The following is a 19,523-nucleotide window of genomic DNA, read 5'->3' on the forward strand; positions in this document are numbered from 1 at the left end:
ATACTGGAGTATGGTTTACAAAAAGCTGCCTTTCAAGTCTTATGCCTACAAGCTATTTCTTTCTGAAACAAAATATAGAACTTCCAGCCTACAATATGAAGTGAGTCCTAATATTGCTGTTCTGGTTCCAGAACAACTGGAGCATACCTATGGTATAAAGTGGGAGAAATATTTGGCCAAGCAGAGAGCTCCAGAATTTCTTTATGTACTGTCAAGACTTGCTTAATAAATGGAGAGTATTATTTTCATATTGCAAAATTCAGACTTTCTTCATTCTGGGGTTGTTTCAGCAAAGCACACAAGCATGTGCTTATCTTTAAGTAATGTGTAAGCCCAGATGATGGTTCTCATACTGATGGGAAAGACTTTCCTAGGGCTTGGGCTTCCTGACATGCATGGAGGCAAATACACATTTACACCTGCACTGAGGATGAATGAAACCTTGCTGGTAGATACAGAGGGTGGGTGTTAGAATTAGAAAGCATGTAAGCTTGCAATGGTCTGTGGTCCTTCACCTTATATTTCTGCTGTTTCCCTCAGGAAAGATTTCAGTGGTGTCCAACATCACTCATGTGGGCATGGACTCTCATGTGGGCACAGATACAACCTGGCTGTGAGAAACAGCCTGAAGGGCTGAAGGCCTGGAAAGGCTTTGGGATAGAGGATGGAGTCCCCATCTGGCCATGACAACATGCATGTTGGCTTCAGCAGACAAGATTTCAATCCATGCATATGAACAAATGCTGAACCAAAGAGAGAAGCAATCATGTTGTACATGGTCATCTGGGACATGTTCTCACAAAGGAAACAGGGCTTAAACCTTAATTTTTTTTCAGGTGAAAAATAAAGGCAGGAGCAACGTGTACACATGGAATGGCAGGCAGGGCAGCTTGTGGACAAAGCTTTGGTCCATGACACAGATGATTTGGCCTTGGTTCCCTCCCTGCAGCTGATGACCCTCCCAATGCCAGTGTTTCCCTCCAAATAAAATGTGAGTATTGGCTCAAACCTGCTTTTATACAAAACCCTGTTAACTTTCGTGTATTACTGTGCTTATACTGCAGACTGTCTATGGGTTGAATTTAATATTTGCTTAATATACCCTACTCCTAAATTCTTAATACTGTTACTATTAACTGCTGTGATGCCTGCTTCCCTTAGGGCATCATTTAAAATAGCAGTGGTTTATTTTATATTTAAGCATTCAATAGTGTGCAGTTAGTTGTTTAACATTAATCAGTGTATACATTATTATGGTGTTCTCATATGAAATGGGGTTTTTGACCAGACAGGAAATCTCTCTTGCTCTTGGTAATGAGAGCTCACACAATCAGAGAGCTGATGAACATTTGAACCCTGCAAGTGTGAAATAAAACTGGCCAGCTGGTGCCACTTCAGTGGGGAAAGCAGGGAGCAAATAGCAAAAATAGCAGAACTAAATCTTGTTTATACCACACCACTGAGGATCACTAAGAAATTGGTTTGGATTGTTTTTAAGAGAATTTCCAAACAGAGGGGTTTCTCAAAATCTCTGCCCTCTCAGAACAGAGACACTTCTCTGCACATACAGGATCTTTGAATATGGGAGCAGATTCTGGAAAACAGATGGATCAACCACTGCTGAGACCCTCTGGAGAAATTAAGATGGGAAAACTATCCAGAAATGTGTTCCTATATATCTGCTGAAACTCCTTTCCTCCTGTTAAAATGTTAAATCATTGCTGCTATGTTCATAGCTTGGGGTGTCTGAGCAGGCTCCCTGCTGTTTAACAAAGAGATTGATAAAGTCAAACACTTTGCAGGATATACTTGGAGAAGGAGAGGGTGGTATCCAAAAGGCCAATACAAGAGTAATCTGGGGGCTGGTTATGGAAAAAATATGTCTTGTAATCATAGGAAAACACTGGGGACAAGTTAATTTGATTCTATGTGTCATTTCATCATCGTAAGCTTACTATTTGCTTTCTAATTCTTTAACAAGGTGAAAAGATATTTTCAGGGAGAGTCACCAGGGCCTTATCCTTCTCACCAGTCCTTCAGCCTGTGCTGCCACATATGCTTATGTTCACTCACTTTCAAAAAAGCTCTTCCCTTACTTGAGGTTATGTGCATGCTGGCAAATGACAGGTTTTTTCCTATCAGATTTGCTTTCCTTCATAAACATTTCTCTCGGGAGCTTTTCTCACCCTTGTCCCTTCAGACATACTGATCTCCATAGACTTACTTCTTCCTAGTTTAAGATCTGTTTTCTTTTAAGCCAGCTCCATGTCTGGGAAATCTACAGTCTGGTGTTCCAAGAGGGCAGAGGGAAGTATTTCTAGAAATAGCAAGATGACAAACAAATAGAGAGAAATTCTGGTCTTGGCTACCTTACTATGAACTCAGCCCATAGATATTTTTTCTTTTCAGAACTGAGGTTTCCCATCTGTCAATGGGTGGGTATAAATCCCAGAGGACACTGAGGAGACATCTGGAGTGTATCCACCCCACACTCAGTGATCATCACCCACTTACCATGTATTTTTTGCTGAGCTAAGGGAATTTGTGGTCTTCCCTCCAAATGGGTGAAGGCAAAAATTGGAGATATGTCTGAAATCCCCTTCTGCAGCCACTACAAGTCTCTGATGTCCAGACTCCTGCTTAGCACTTGGGTTTCCATAGCCAAATTTTTAACGAACCATTTTATAAACTAATGGGGTGGGTGCTGAGGGATGGAATTGCTGCTGTTCTGCAGTGAAGGGCTTCATGTCTGTAACAAAACTGCTGGCAATGGAGGAACAAGGGAACCTACAGCAGCTCATGGAGCTGAATGAAGGGAATTGAACTTCCTGGGAATCAAAATGAGGGGAAAGATTTTCCAAGAAGCCCAAAATGCTTAATTTCAAATTAAATTTGAATGGGCTACCCAGCTCTACAAAGTGGCTTAAAAAACTGACCTAAGTTGTCTTAAGAGAGAAAGAGACAGAAGATTTTTCATCCTCTCACATCTGGCCACAGCCCAAGGTGCCCAGACAAGAGAGGAAAGTCTTCCAGCCAGCTACATTTTTTCTACCCCTGGCGCAACTCTATTGTGGAGCAGGAATGCCAAGGTCCAGGTTCCTTCTAGGCTTTGCATGTTTTCTCAAGCTGGTGTTTATCTTGCATGATCTGCCCTGACTTTCTAGTTCCTGTTACTGTTTTCTTTTATTGTTGCTGGTGAACCCAGGGCTTTTATCAGGATTACAGTGAATTTGCCTTTGTCTGAGGAGGTAACATGGGAGATTTTCCAGCACTGGAGTGCCCCTGCCCCAGGACAAGTTTTCCCCACTTTTTCCTCTGTATCTACTGTTAAAAAATGTGGAGAAAAATAGAGATAATTTACAAGATCTCGTAATTAACAGGGGTTTCATACTGAAACTGTGAGTGGCATTATGAATGTTGTCTTTGCTTAGCAACAGGCATTGTGCAAATCCTATGGAGGATAATTCCCTAAAGTGGAAAGTATACAAATGTCTCTAACTCCTTATATAAATTAATACAACAAAGAAATAAATTTGAGGAAAAACTCCCCAAATAGATGGCTTCTTTGTTATAAGTCTTTTTTGACAAAAAATAAATCACAGAATTATTAATACATGAACAATTCCTAGCACGTCCTACAGTTATAGAAAGGGAAAATTGGTACTTCCTTCCTGAGAAATTATCTCGTGTCATAAATTTCTTCATTCTGACTTTCTGGGAGCTTAGCAATTTTCACAGAAATACATTAAAGAATTAATACTTCTTTCAATTATTTTATTCATCTCCTTGTCAGCCTTTTATTGTATGCCACTCATTCCTTCACTTTTAGGGTTCCTGACTTAGATTTTCTTGGCCTCAGCACCGTGAATCTTCCAAAACCAGATGAACTCTGCAGTTTGGGTGAGCATAGCTAACTTTGAAAAGGATTGCCTAAAAATCTACTCTTTGCTCCATTTTCAATACCAAGATGTGTTTACTGTGATTTCCTCATACTGCAGATCATCAGACTAAAACCTGTGTATTATGGTAACAGGCATTAAATATTCACAGCTAATAGAAACTATACAGAATTTTGGGTACCCACACCCACCATGGTCACTATGAAATGAAACCCGTCCCTTTCAGATTATGCTTCCAGCTCTTCCAAGAAATAAAACCCATTAGGCACTGTCAGAAGTGCCTTCTCATTACCCCTGATGGCTGTTTTTATTCTTTCCTGACAACTCACAGCAGGACCATGTTAAAAAAGGTTGCCCATATAGGAAATCTGAAATTCAGTGGTCCTCAGGCACTTCAAATGAATTTTTTAGGCCAGATATAATTCATACTAAGACAGACTTTTGAGACTTCCACTGAAAAGCTCCTGGGAAGGACAGACCATTTTATCTTCTAGCTGATGGAATGAACACTTTCTATCAAATAGCAGTGGCCTGGCTTGTTAATGTGACAGATAATGGAAATGCAGCTTTTTGGAGTGGATCCTGATAATCTCACAAGTTGAACTACAGGTTGATTTTCAAATTAATTGAATGCATTCAGACTCCCCTAACTGCTATGGTGTCCTTCCTAACTTAATATACAACAAACTCCCAATCTGGTTCCTTATATTTCTTCCTTAATCTACAAGCAGCATCACTAGAATGTGGCTGCAGACACATCCATGTCCATTGGGCACCATGGCTGAAGTACTGGTCCCAGTGTCACTAACTTTGGGGACAACTTTTAAGTTGTTCTCTCACTGGAGCAAGATCATGCCTAGAAGAGGGAAGATGTACTTTGAAAAGCTTTAAGAGAACTTGGGCTATCTCCCTTCTTGTGGAAATCAAACCTAGGTGGGCTTATTACATTAGATATGTGGTTTTATTAGACAGCAATGTGATGACAAAAGCCATCAAAAGAGGAGAATAAATGACCCTGCAGGTAGCTTGTTGCAGAGAGATTAGAGACAGAATGAGTGACACTCATTTCAAAGAGTGTTGTCTCTTCTCCTAAGCCTTGTCTGGTGCTGCTTTTAGGTTCCTGAGGTTTGCAGGGGCTGCCAACCCCTCCCTGCAACCACTGCAGCTCTTCCTATTGAGAGAGCCCAAAACCACACCTGAGCTCACGCTATTTGAGGCATTTTCCTTGGAAATTTTTGTCTTTGTTACACAAACATCTCTTTTAGAGGAAGCGGGAGTAAGTCTGCCTTTGAATGATAATAATTACAATACAATAACTGCAAAATGGATAATAACAGGAACCAACTAGAACTGGCCAGGGGGATGAGAATTCGGCTTTGCGACAACTGCTGGGGTTTTACAATTTGTTTTCATTTTATGATGGAATGAAAACAAGACCTTCAGATATTATATTTTCAATTTAGGTCTCTCTTACTGTATGGTCAGAAATAACCAGAGGGCCCTGGACCTCAAGAATTTGTCCTTGCAAGTATTTAAAAAAATTCTTCAAATTTTGTGAATCAGCATTTTCTTCTGGTGGGATAGTTCATCAAAAATGGTCTGGCCAGAACTCTTGTTAACTCCAGAAGTTCAAAATCATGAGTCATATGCCCTAAACCTTAGTTGTTAAAAATCACTTGTTTTATGGTTTATGGATAGTTTCTGGATTTTGTCTTCTTATAAATATACCCCTCTCTCCTCCATCTTCTAAAAAATGCGTATCTGTCTTCTACGCTCCTCCAATTCTTCTCCTATTTTCTTGGTCTTTTTGTCTTTCTCATGCAGTTCCTTGGCTTTTTTGACCTTCCCTAACTTCTGCACAAGAAGCAATGTTAAGATAATGCTTTCATAGTATTCCGTGGCAGGGATTTTCCAAGGAAGAGGTGGCAGCTGGATGATCACTGCAATGGCAGTGGTCACTGCAGGGTGGTCCCACCACCATTTCTACAAAGCCCCATCTGGCTGCTCATTGGTTTTTACTTTTCTTGGAGGGCATTTTCCATCAGGCAGAGCTGACATCTGTCAGAAGGCAAGAACATCTGCTCTCATGCCCTGGCCAGCTCAGCAGAGCTTGAGGAAATCAGAAGATCCACCCGTTATTAATTATCACTCAGTGTTTGTGGGGCAGCTGCTATGTGTGCAATGTTTGTGGTTTGGTTTTGGACCCAGCTGGCTCAGAGATGGCTCTGTGGGACCCATATCTAGTTCTGACCAGCTCCATGCCCCGTGCTGTACCCAGGCATGCTTTGGAAAGACAAATTGTCTTTCTCTTTAGCATTTCAGGTAGAAAGACCCTGTTCTTTGAGAAAAAAGCAATGTGGAAAGCAAACACTAAGGAAAGAGAATGCAGCTGCTACTGTTCTGAAAGATGGAGGGAACTGCAGAAAGAAGACCAAGAGCTGGAAGGACTTAATGTGATGGGTGTTGCAAGGTGCTCTCTAGTTACATTTGTTTTGTATGAATTGTCTCATGCACCTTTCCCATGACATACTGTGTATGCAACACAGCCAGAAACAAGGTTCCTCTGTGCCTTCAGGAATTTGGAATTTCCACCCTGTTGGGCATACTCTCAAACTACTGTTTTCTGTGCAAAATTATTGCAAGAGTTGGGTGCTGCTGCTTTTTTTTTTTTTTTTTCCCCTTACATCTTTCATATTCTTGCCTTTAAATAGAGGGCAGGGGGATGGAAACCCAGTTGGGAGCACCATATGGAGACAACAGAAGTTATTGCTGTACCACCATTTTCTTGGCAGTTTTCCTCTGCCAAACATCACTTCAGATTGTAGACCTCATCCTGCATTCACACTCCCTGTTGCTCCCTCCATCCCCGGAAGCATTAGGAGGGACTTATGGTATTGCTACAAGCAGCTCTTTACAGGAAAAGAAATAAATTGGGCAATATGCTTCAAATAATGGAAGAATGAATTATTTCACCATTTTCACAGTTTCCCAGGAGGGAGACTAGAGGAACAAAATGCACTTAAAACTCTAAAATATTAAAATAACAAGAACCACAGCAGCCTCATCCCTCTGGACTTGAATCAAACTGAATGATTTAGGTAAATTCCCAGCAGATCTCCAAGTGGTACTCTCCATCAGAGAGTGCAACACAAGGGAAATTCTCCATACTAATGATATTATGAACTGGCTCAGCTAATTTGGAGTTCTGGTTTCTGACAGGTCAGAAGAATATGTTTTGGAATATGACCTCTCCTTTTAATGTTGAGTTTGATACAGTTTTCATGGATGATGTTCCTGGAAATTTGCTTTTTTAAAAGCTTTATTTCACGTGTATTTATTAAGGAGAGATGTTATTCCCTTGTATCCCTGGAACAGGCTTAAAATATTCTAAGCAGTAACTAGAAAGCAACAAGACAAAGGGAATTTTACTTTTTTTTGAGATGTACTAGTTGCATACACAGAATGAAGCAAACACCACCATGAAGAGAAAAGGTCTAAGAGATTTTCTAGATTTTGTTCATGCTTTTGCTGAAAACATTAATAGTTAATTTTCAGCAAGCAAAAATGGGATTAAACTAGAAAGAAATTACAAGCATCTCTACAGTATCCTTTGTGTTTTGATGGAGCTGAAAAGGCTGTATTTATGACTAACCCAAAATCATAAAAATACCTCTAGAGAGGTATTTTGTAATCTATATGTAGATAGACCCTGAGCCCTCAGTACAGTGTGCCCATATGGAGCCATTTGGGAAGCAGGATCATATACCCAACCTGTGAATAGCAGAGTTCTTGTCCAATAACAGACAACACAGCTCGTGGCATTGCTTCCAAAAGCTGTTGCTTGATATTTATCACATAAAACAGATGACCTCAGGAGGCATTTTTAGTGTGAATTTGTTCCAGAGCTGAGATTCCCTGGTGTGAACACCTCAGGGTTTTAAACAAAAAATCAGGACTCTGCATTTCTCCTGCTCATGTGCAGGGTTTCAAGCAACCAGCCTCCCAAAATTAGAAAAAGACCTTGACTCTACACCTAATTATTGAAGGACAACACACAGATGTAAGTTCACCAGTTCTGAAATGGAGCTGAGGAGATTGCTCAGAAACCAAGTGTCCGAGTTTGGCCTTTGAGGACAGAGCTGCTCAGAGCATCTGGATGCCTGCCCACTCTGGAGCTGGAGCATGAGGCAGTCTTTGAACTTAAAACACATTTTCCAATCTTATGGGATTTTCCTTATGGTCTGTTCTCAGAGAAGCAGCATTATTATTGTAAATAGATGCTCTTGTCCCCTTTCCCAGGGGCTAAAAATTAATGTTATGTTTGAACATGTATGTTTTCTCAGTCAGGGCTGAAGCTGTTCTTTTCCTTCAAGTCTGCAGAAAGCCAAGCATGAGCAGATACTGCTCCTATCATTACTTCAAAATTATAGCTGGAAGTCTGTGCCAGAGAGGCTTTAATAAGAGACGTGGCTTCCATCCCCTCAGAACTGCAGGGGTTGGAAAGTAGTTGTAGTCAGTCATCTCAGGCATCTTCCTGCACTGTGGAAGGGCCTTTCTCCCCAGCCCTTCTGCACCATCCTCTTTAACTCTTTCAGATGCCAAAGTGCTGGCTCCTGTGCTCATCACTGGGACTGCTATTTCCATGACACACTGACCTGAGCCAGGACTGAGGATCCTAGGACAGAACTGTGATGCTCTTGCCAATCTGCTCCCAAGCCATCACCCTCCTGATTGTGCCTTCTGTGCCACTGTGTCTGGGAAAAATTTCACAGATCTCCACCTCCCTCCTTTGGGAGTATTTTTTTTTCCTTTTATTTTTTTTCCCCCAGTGCTTCTGTCAGTGAATGTTTTTTCCAGCCTTCCCTTCCCCTGAGGCTGGTTGACATGTTGCATATTTGTGGAGTCATTGCTGTGCCAGTCCCTGAAGCAAAAAGGCAACCCTGGAGCAACCCAGCTGCTGGATTTGCTGATGCACTGGGCCCACACTGAGTTTGGGGAACTGTGCTGGAGGCAATACCAAGCTCTCATGGGCTTTCATGCCTTCCCCATTACTGGGATCCCAAATACACCACTTTGGCTATAGGGACTAGCTGGGGACACCACTTTCCAGACACTGCCACAGGGTAGAGATGGTACTGTGTCCCCTAGGGCCCTTCTGAGCCATCTTGTCTACCTTCATAGGAGTAACTTCTGTGCCCACAGTGATATCTTTTTAAGAAGAGGGCTTTGGTCTTGGTTATGAGTCTATGAATGTGTATGCTACAGACCAAATACTAAGGAAAAGCCATCACTGCATAAGGAGATCTGCAGCCTTTCCAGCCAAAGGTGGTGGAAACCACATGGTTAGATTGGAACACTGGGTCCTTCCTCATGCTATCCTAACGTGTCCATGTCCTCACTGCTGAGACATTATGGATGGTACTTGGGATTGCAGTGGGGTGTAATGGTTCATTCTCAGATATGGGAGCTTTCCTCTCCACCTGGGAAAGTCCCTGACTGATGAATGGTGCTTGAGCATTTTGGCACATGTGGACATTGTACCTAAGCTACAGTCCCTGCATTCAGCCAAGGCTGCTGGTAGCATAGTTTGGCTTGGGTGAGAGATTTCTGGGTCTGAATGTGAATAATGCTTTTCAATAAATACCAAATGTTCACTTTTTAATTATTTTTTCTTTTTTGGCTTTTAGTTATTGAGCTTTATTTTGAAACTCATTTTCCCTGATCTTATTGGAGGAAATAAGAGAGATGAACAGCAGTTTATAAATCCAGTCTAAGATTCCTTCATTCACTGCCTCCTGGGATAAAATTTGGGATGACAATTCATAAAGCTTTCGTTCCTCAGTAACTTGCTCCCTGGCTTATTTGGAAGACCCAGAGATTGGGGTACAAGAACAATATATCTGACAGGAGACTGGTGAGTGATCACTCAGAAGCAGACTAGAAATATAACAACTTGGATTTTTTTCATTGCAAAGGTAAACAGTATTTTGACAGGAGATGTCATTACTGTTTAATGACTTTGTCTGAATAGAACAATTGAAGGAAATATGTTTGCTCTTCCTCATCCCTTGCCATTTCCATGATGTCATTAGGTCTGGCCATAACAACTGGAAAATTAGAACATAGGAAAGACACTGCCTGCAGGGCAAAATATACACAGTGATGCATGGTAACAAAGATGTCTATCCCTAGTACAGACATCAAGGTATCAGGTTTTACCAAGAGAACAGAACATGAGAAGGAAATTCTAGTGGAGGCCTCTTACATTGACTTAATTGGTAACTAAGCCATCAAAATGGTGATTTAGTAAAAACATGGCCACATCCTGTGGAAAAGAAGATGTTTGTACATGTCTAGGAATTCTGGTTGCTTGACTTCTTAGCTAAGTTTTTTGTTTTCTTTCCTACGTGGGGAGTACCTGCTGTACCTGAAAGGCATCTACCTGGCTGTCAGCATGTGCCTGGTCTGGCACCATCTGTAAGTGGCTTTGCCTTCTGAGGTGGATGGCTGACCACATGTCCTTAGTCAACTATAGATTTTCAGATAGTGGACGTGATTTTTAGTTCAAGCTGTAGAGATTGTCCTTCAAGAACCAGAGGCCACACTTTCAGTTTTGGTTTCCTCAGCTGATGTCACCTCCTGCAATGTTTCACTGAGCTTGGCTGCCTTGGAGTAGTGGAAAAGGGTCATTTTCTCATTATTTCCTCTGTTAACCCTTCTCATGCTCCAGAGAAATCTTGTCATGTCTCTTCTGAAGTGTCCATTGCTGAATGAGAAATATTTCAAAATCTCTTTGCCCATCCATGTAGCAGAAGAATCGTTCTAAAAAGTCCCTTTCTACGACGCTATCAGAGTAAAAGTGCACAGGACTGGACACACAGACCCACAGCCCAGGGAGCCATAGCTCCATCTCTGATGTAGCATTGAGCAGCTTCAAGATAATTTGCCTTTCATCAGACCAAACATAGGTCTTACCCTGGCCTCCAACAGAAGGTGGTGTCAGCTCACATTTTATTATCTCTCGCTGAAGTCTTTTTCATTAGCTTATGATAGCACTCAATCTCCCTGGTATCTTATCCAACCTCTCTTTTTGCAAACCTTGTTAAAATTTTGTCCTCAATAGCTTCTGCATGGTTCTAAGTCCCTTTGGTTGGTCACATGCCATGCAAATAAATATTCCTTCTCACAGCATTTGATGTTGTCATCTTCACAACCCATTCCCTCAGGACTGTGGATGACCTTAAAAGAACAACACCATTCTACATCTGAACCACCAATACACACTCAAAGGGTCTAACTTCCTCCTGAGTATTCTCTGTGCTTCAGAGCACCTTCAAACACCACATGGCCAATACAGAACAATATACAGAGGGGGTTGGGTGGAATTTGGGCTGGATAAATCTGGATGAAGTAACGTGGCTGTTTCACTTACGTCTCTAATTCCTGGCACTGTCCTTCCTGATGTCTATTGTTGTTTGCTCATTCTATACATCTAGTTCTTAGACTGTAAATGTTAATGCACAGTGCAGTGTTGTTCCCTGCTGGGCTCGATGAACAAGGACACTCATTGGTTGCTGGTACTGGATGGAGAAATAAGTTCTCTGCATTGGGCTGCAGCAGCTTCTGGGCTGCAAGTTGAGTTCTGGGTGATAAGGAAGATGCTGGTGGGTATGGGAGGGATGAGAACAAAGCTCTTTTGTGTCTCTTTGCAGCATAAAGCTTTTGGAGATGTAAAATCAAGCTAGATATGGCAGCAATATGAAGAGAAGCTGGGTGACAGAGCCAGAGGAAAAGGTAAGAAGCAGCTCAGGTGCTGCACACCACTCCCCAACCACAGCTGCGTTTCAGTAGCAACAGGGGACAACAGGGACTTTGTCACCACAGGGGTCAGAGTGCTGCTGCAGAAAGGATCTGCCCTGAGTAAATAGGATAACAGAGCCTGCAAACACCTCTGTCTCCATGGGCTTCAAGTGGATTGTGCACCCACAGGACAATACAGGGATGTGTGTGAGGAAGAGAGATATGAGCGATAGTTATCTCAAGTCTTCACATACAGTAAAACACCTTCAGAAGGAAAAGGTCTTAAGAAGCTTGGAAGTGTACAGTGCCTGTTTCATTTGGATGTGGAATAACCATGGTGATTCAGGCAGAAAGAACCTTTCTGGTATAAATACTGCCTGGGCTTCCTGGATGTGAAAAAGCATGAGGATCATTGGATCTTCTTGGGCTTACGAGATGCAGGACACAGAATTTAACCTTCTGTGGGAACCCCAAAATTAGCATTTCTGTAAAATTTATCTTCAAAAAATCCAAAGCTTCAAATTGCAGAGGTGGTGCCAGGAATGAAAACCTAGTGAGATGCACAACAGAAATGTGTTGTGTCATACACTGAATGTTTTATTGAGATCCCTGGTTTATTCTGGATGATAACAGGGAAGATAAGCAGAGAAGACCTTTCAGCTCCTGAGAGGCAAAATTAACATATCTATTCTGTGTTAGTCTAAAGAACCAGATCTTACAAGAGTTAATGCTTTCCTGTCTCAAAGGTAAAGTTCCCATCTGTATGGTCAGAACTGGATGAACATTAAAAAGGAAAAAAAAAAACCCTCAGTGCAAACATCCATACAAATAAACACCACAGTTCTCTTTCAGTGCTATTTATAGCTCTTTGAGTTTAATGACTCCAAACATTGTTTGAAAGGTTTCTCTAATGTGCTACCAAGACTGCTTATAGGAGACAACTGTCTCAAGAATGTGGTGGTGTGTAGACTCCCACGGCAGCACCCGTGCAGAAACTGAAAAGCTCCTCGTGCAGCCTCTTCCTGTCTAATGAAGTTTTAATAGGTGAAAAAAGTGATGGTATGAGGTTTAACTCGTTCCTCATACACCATGGCAAGAAGAGATGTCTTCATTAGCAATTAATTAAAAGTAACTTGCACGTCAAAAGTATGGACAGATGTGCTCTTGTGCCTGCAGCTGGAGAAATCTGGGATGTTACAGCTCCCATCTGGTTTCTACCATATCTTGGTTGGTGGTTCCTTTCCCATGGGGAGAGGCTGCAGGGCAAAGCTCCTTGGTGCATGGCCTGCTGACCTGTCAGGGTGGTCCTAGGCTCCTTGCTTGCACCAGGAGTGTGACCAGCCATGGACAGCCCTGTGATTGATGCCCACTTCCAACCACTGTCTTCCATGGGAGGGCATGAGGTACAGGGAACTGAAACAGTGCTCTGACATACAGGCAGGATAGAACAGATTTATGCCTTTGCACAGGCACAAGCTGCCTGCTCTGGGAAAGAGCAGTAGCCCTGCTCCTGTGCTGCTAAACATGCCAGAGGAGACGACTTTCCCTTCCAGCAAGGCTTTCCTGGACAGTGGGGTGAAGTTCATTGTGAGACCCATGAGCACTCCAGCCAACTTCAGTGCAAAGTGAGGCAGCTTAGATTGTATCATCACTAAAGAAAAAAAAAAAAAAAGTGTCTCCTAACAGGAACTAATGGCTGTCGTCTATATTGCTTTTAATTTACAGAGCTTCAGTCATGGCTGAATTGTTCTGCATGCAATTCATTAGCTGATCACATGCCATTGCTAATTTTTTTCAAATGGATTCACTATTTATAAATGTTCACCAGTTTGTACTGACAAATGAGGGGAGGGAGGACCTATTTATGCCATCTACTCTATGTCTTTAGTACAGATGCTTTGCAGTTCTCCTTAGGAGGGACCAACTTCTCTCATTTACCAAAGATGCAACTTGGGCTCCTAAAGCTATGTGCATGACATCCCACTACGTGCTATGCCTGAACTTGACAGTTTAAGCAACGGTTTAAAACTTGAAGATGAGAGATTTGGGTTAGACATTAGGAAAAAAATTCTTTCCTGTGAGGGTGGTGAGATGTTGGAACAGATTGCCCAGGGAAGTTTTGGATGCCCCCTGCCTGGAAGAGTTTAAGGCCAAGATGTATGGGGCATTGTGCAACCTGGGCTGGAGGTGTCCCTACTTATGTAGGGGGGTTGGAACTGGATGATCTTTAAGGTCCTTTCCAACCCACATGATTCTATGATTCTATGATTCTATGATTCTAAGACTCACCACACTCTCCTCCTTAGACTTCAAGCATTTAAAAAGTTCAATCTCCTTTTTCTGCACTGTAGGTTAAGTTAGTACATTGGTACATTGGCATTGGTACAGGTCCTCAACCACAGAGGTTTTTTTACATTTCAAAAAATGCACTTTTACAATAGAATAGAAAAGAATAGAATAGTTCCAGTTGGAAGTGACCTACCATTATACCCAAGTCCAGTTTCCTGACCACTTCAGGGATGACCAAAAGTTAAAGCATGTTATTAGGGACATTGTCCAAATGCCTTTTTGAACACTGATAAGGTGTCAGTGGCTTGAGGTACTGATCACCTCTTTAGGAAGCTTGAATATTAGTTCCAGGGTGAACAGATTCAGTGCAAAAAATGCTTAGGGTTCACAAATATCAAACAAGATGCTTGATGGCTGTGTAAGTAGAAAACAACACCCATCTCCCTTCTGTCTCCAGAGTAAGCCAGTTAATTTGGTACTATTAAACCATCTCCATTGGTTGAATTTAATTTTTTTGTTAGTACAACCTTAGCCCTAATTAAACACTTATAACCTCACATAGTTAAACACAATATAAGTCACGTTGTCTGGGACACCATTGTTCATGGAAAATCAGCATTTGATGTTCAAAAGATGGAATGGAACCAGCACATTAAAGCATCTACATCCCTATTGTTACAGCTATTGCCAGTGATATCCTGTTTGTCACTGGGATCACACTTTGGTTTGCCTGCCCTAGAAACAGCCATTTAACTCATGGCTCAATGCATTCAGTGTGCGACTTGGAATTTCACCAAAGGTAAGGAAATCTATTCAGGGCTCTGGCCTCAAGAAAAACCTCTTCAAAATGCCTTGAGAAATAACCAGTCTTGTAAACTTCCATGCATCCAACAAAAGAACCCAGTTTCATATCCAAATAAATTTGTCTTCCCCAGCTGTCTGGCTCTGCCTCTGATCCTACTTGACATCCATCACACCCCAACACTAACAATAAGCCCTGAAAATATTAATTTTTGTGGAATGTGGGTGAAATCTGTGGCAGAATATTACTAGTGGGTAGCTAATAACTTGTTTGTACTTCTCTTGTTCAGTGCAGCTGCATACATGATAAGACACCAACAGCTTTTTGCCCCAGGCATCCCTGCATCTGAGTTGGAAATGCTGTGTGAGATACCTGCAGGATGTCTGTTCCTTCCCAGGGTGAAATCCTCATGCTGCCTTTGATTTTCTTGGAGGTAGGTTGGGCCTATATTTTATAAAGTGATTTCAAGCTCTTTCATGTGAAAGGCTCTGGAGAAGTACTCTACAGACCTCATAATATTGGAGCTCAGGCCTCTAAAATGTCAACTGCTTTCTCTGGGCCACCCTTGTTGGTATGTTCACCTGCTTCACCTGGGCCTTTGGGACCTTCCCCAGGTGTGGAGTTAAAAAGATGTGATGCATCAGGGCAAGTAAACAGGGCCAGTGCTTCAGGGCCATGAATGGTTAATGCCTTGGCCACAGCCCTGGTGCCTCTGGAGCCCCTGGACCTTTTCCCAAGCTGGGCTGGATAGCATCACTGTCTTTCCCAAGTCACTGGAGTTGTGGCAGTGAGAAACTGCTCTGAGATCACCACTGGGATCCTCGATTTTTTAATGTATTCCCCTTTCCCCCTCACCCTTTTTCTATCAGAAAGAAGGACATTGGTAAATGTCCTGGGACTCACAACCAGGTTGTGACCCAGCAAGGCAAGAGGCGCACATGCTAACACACCACTGCTGGTAATAATGTCTGGGTGAGAAACCTTCCATGGAAAAATGCAGCTTTGCAATAAGATAGAGCAATTAATTGCTTTTGAGCATTTCCAGCACAGGAGAACTGAATCAAACCATTTCAGCTTGTTTGGGAAAGCTAAAACCAGTTAGTTTTGGCAGAACAAGGGAAGAAACACACCAGTTCCCTGGGGTAAATTCAGTGTTATTTTCCAGAGCCTCAACCATCCTGCAGGATCTGCCTGGGTATGAAGCCTCCCTGTGTGCCATGGTACCCGTGGTACCACCAAGCCCATGGTTCTGTAGCCCATGGTATCACCATTCCATCCCTACAACTGACCTCAGGCTGCCATGCAGATAGATGTGGAAGGGGCTCTTGCCACAAAATATCCTAAGTATCCTTACCCAGGGCTAAGGCTGCCCCAGATGAGCTCTTCTGTCTCAGTACCCAAAGGATTTAAAATAAGTTTCATTATGGTTTATGTCATGTAATGTTTCGATGTTTTACGAGTGGGATTTTTTCCAGCACCATGCTCCAGAAATAATTTCCACTGTTGAATTCTGTGTGCAGTTTTGTGGTGAAATTGGCTTAATAAATTATGGGGTTTCTTAAAAAACTGTAATTCCATTTTTAAACAATGCTAGTTCTGACCATTGCTGCTGGACAGGGTTTGTTTCAGAATAGTATGTTAATATGCAAAGCTATTTTTGTCCTTATCTTTCTGAACTTTCTCACTGAAAATATTCTTAGTTTATATTTATGTGCTGTAGTAGTTAAGAAGGCAAATAAGAATAGCTGGAGATATTTTAGAAGTCTAAATCTTCAAACCCTGATAATGTAGCTTAATTTAGAAGTGCATGCATACTTCTTTTACCTAGCACCTAAGGAAATAAGGATTATGCAGCTAAGCCCTTCATCTGCCTGTCCATCTCTCAGCCCTTCTCTCCCACAGTAACTTTTGAGGAAATTTCTACCACTTTGAACAGAGAGAAAACAAACTCAGAGCAAATCCCTGTGAGTCACCTGAGTAAGGAAGAGAATCTCTGGGTGTTTCCCTCACCAGTCCCTCTGTGTCCTCACAACCTCATGCTCACACCAGAACCTCCCAGCCCTCTGAGGCATATATGGTCTGGAACCAGCTATCATATGGCTTTTTCCATACACAGAGGTATTTGCAGGGCATGGGAGAGAGAGGAGTGGTATTATTATGCTGGGATTGGCATCATACTGGGGCGTGGGGCTGTGAGGGACAAGCAGATCTCAGCTTATCATGGGAAAGTGGGTGCTGTTGCAATATAAGCCATAAACTCACGTAGCCTGATTTCCCTAGGGTTTTTGACTCATGGGAGTACGTATTTACACTCCACAGTATTCTTTCTTACATCTTGTCTGGCTAAAGAATTTTTTCTAAAATGCTCATTTAATCTCTCTGGTGGGAAGGGAAGAGTAAAGAGCGTTGCTCACGTTAGAAGTGACACTGCCCACTCTGGTGGAGGAAGAGGACTTCACATTTTCATGGATCAGATTCTGCAATTACACAGCTTTCGTGTTTGGCCAGTTCATCTGCTAAACCTGACACAAAGCCAGAATGAAAACAGAGATTTTCCCATTACAGAATACCAAATCTATGATAAGCCACGCCATGAAAATCCAGTTTTTAAGGAGGTGGGGAGAGAATGATGGAAACTCCAACTGCTGCTGCACGATAAGCAATGAGTTTTGCAGTGCTTCTAGAATCTGTTTTTCAGGGATCTAATAAACAACAGCAGCGAGCCAAAGGAGCACTGAAAGAAGAAAACCAGCAGAATTTGGGATAGGAAAATTTAAGCAGAATTTTCAGCAACAGTTGTAGCCTATCTCACCATCTGCTTAATAACTTTGGACACAGCTGGGTAAAGTAAGTAATTGCTACAGAAAGAGGCCTCTTAGTAGTATACTTGGTGTGTGGGATTGTTTCACACAACAATGCAGTGAACATCATCAATGATCTTGATAATGTTTTGTTTTTTCCTTATACTACAAATTCCCTCAATATAAGGTACTCAAAACAATCCCCACTTCTGCTTTCCTGCTATAAAGTAATAATATTGAATTGTATTTATTGATGTATTAACAAATGTCTCTGAAAGGAGAGATATATCCTGGGAGCACTGGAAGAAACTATGGTGGTTTTCTCAAAGATTACACCCTAAATAGGATTTAAATTCTCTAATTTACGTTTCACTGCCATGAGGCACAAGATAATTGATAATATACATTTTATGTCCGTAGAAATTTACATGTATACTTCTTTATAACTGCAACCTGCAAAGTTCAGAACTTCCAAAACAAACGAAGAATATGAATTGATGGAGGCAGAATTATATTTGTTGTCCCCAAAATCCAGAGTATTTAATTGCATCCCTAATGCTTCCTATTTGCCAAAATCAAAATAAATTTTGAAAGCAAACAAATAAATTCTCAGAATAAATCTTGCATTGCCCCAGTTTTATGAGCTGCCATCCAAGCTGCCTGGCTACCATCCAGGCCTGAATCCCATTCCTGGACAAGAAGCAACCCATACATCCCCTTTGAACCATCCTCTCCCCTCCTTGAGCTTCCTTGACCTCCCTCCTGCAAGCTCTCAAATAAATTTCTTTCAAAGCTCTTTCTTACCTGCATAGTGGTCAAACACAGTGGGAACATATTCCTCTGGGAAGGCATCATTGGCATAACTCATCAGCAAACAGGTTTTCCCAACTGCACCGTCCCCAACCACCACGCATTTTAACATCTTCTTCGTGTTACTGCTGCTCCCATCAGTGCAGTTGTCATCTTCTTTCTTGCAGTTCATTCTTGCTGCTGCTGCTGCCGCTGCTTTTGCTGCTCCCAGAACTTCCAAGTGCACATGAAGGAAAAATGAAGTGTGATTGTATTGACTTTTCCTGAGTTTGGAGAAGGAGGGGTGGTGGTGGTGGTGGGGGGGGGGGGATGGGGGTGCGCAGCAAATCTCAAACTCAGGAAATCATACTAATGTTTCCAGGCTGTCACAGCCACTTCTAACAATTACCAGATCAGTCCAGAGAATCATCGGAGTGAATAAATTAAATATACAGAGAGGAATATAATAAAAAAGCGATCTGTCCTTCCTCCTTCTTCCGAGTCAGGAAATCCTCATCCTGCCCCGGAGTTCTCGGTATTTATTGCAACTTAAAAAATATCAGCAGCCTGCAGCTTTGATTCACGTCTCCCTTCCTCCAGCTTGGCCGCAGGAATCTGAGATTCCTGTTAAATCCACTCCATTTTCCATTTCATTTCTAACATGGAGGAGAGCCTGGAGGTTTTTAATGGAGTTTTTCCTTTCTTTCTCCAGCTTGCTGTGTGTCAGGAAATCATGGGTTTCCTGCTGAATTCCATATTAGGATCAGTGGGCTTGTGAAGGGCTGCAAACAATGGGAGCTCTGTGTGTATTTGTACTTTGGAGGAACTCTGCCAGGACATGGAGAAAGAATAACACTAGAGGTCTCTCTGCAGACCGAAGTTTTTAGGCTCCCTGCTCCATCCCAAGCTGCTCTCCCGACTGCCGGCACCCAGGAGGATTTCGGAGAGGTTGTGAGGGATGAGGGTGTTGGAGCTCCATGGCCAGGAGGGACACGGGGAGGCTGCAAGCTGCTCCTCTGTCTCAGGATTATCTGGCTAAGCTCCTCACATCGTGGAATAAGTATTTTCTCAAGTTTGAGAGGGGAAAGTGGAGGTGGGAAGGCAGAGAGAAAGTATAGTGGGTAGATATAGAGTTTAATGTCA

At 42.2% G+C, this 19,523-nt stretch overlaps 1 protein-coding gene across 1 annotated transcript in view; it reads right to left on the minus strand.

Moving 5' to 3' along the window:
* Positions 1-19,084, minus strand: part of RHOJ (ras homolog family member J) — a 54,732-nt gene extending 35,648 nt beyond the window's left edge. The window contains exon 1 of the mRNA XM_030451975.1: positions 18,396-19,084. Coding sequence (XP_030307835.1) covers positions 18,396-18,573 — 178 coding nt within the window. The 5' untranslated portion in view covers positions 18,574-19,084. The remainder of the gene's footprint in view (positions 1-18,395) is intronic.
* Positions 19,085-19,523: the final 439 nt, after the last annotated feature.

Source organism: Calypte anna, chromosome 5A (assembly GCF_003957555.1).
Source record: "Calypte anna isolate BGI_N300 chromosome 5A, bCalAnn1_v1.p, whole genome shotgun sequence".
Lineage (NCBI taxonomy): Eukaryota > Metazoa > Chordata > Aves > Apodiformes > Trochilidae > Calypte > Calypte anna.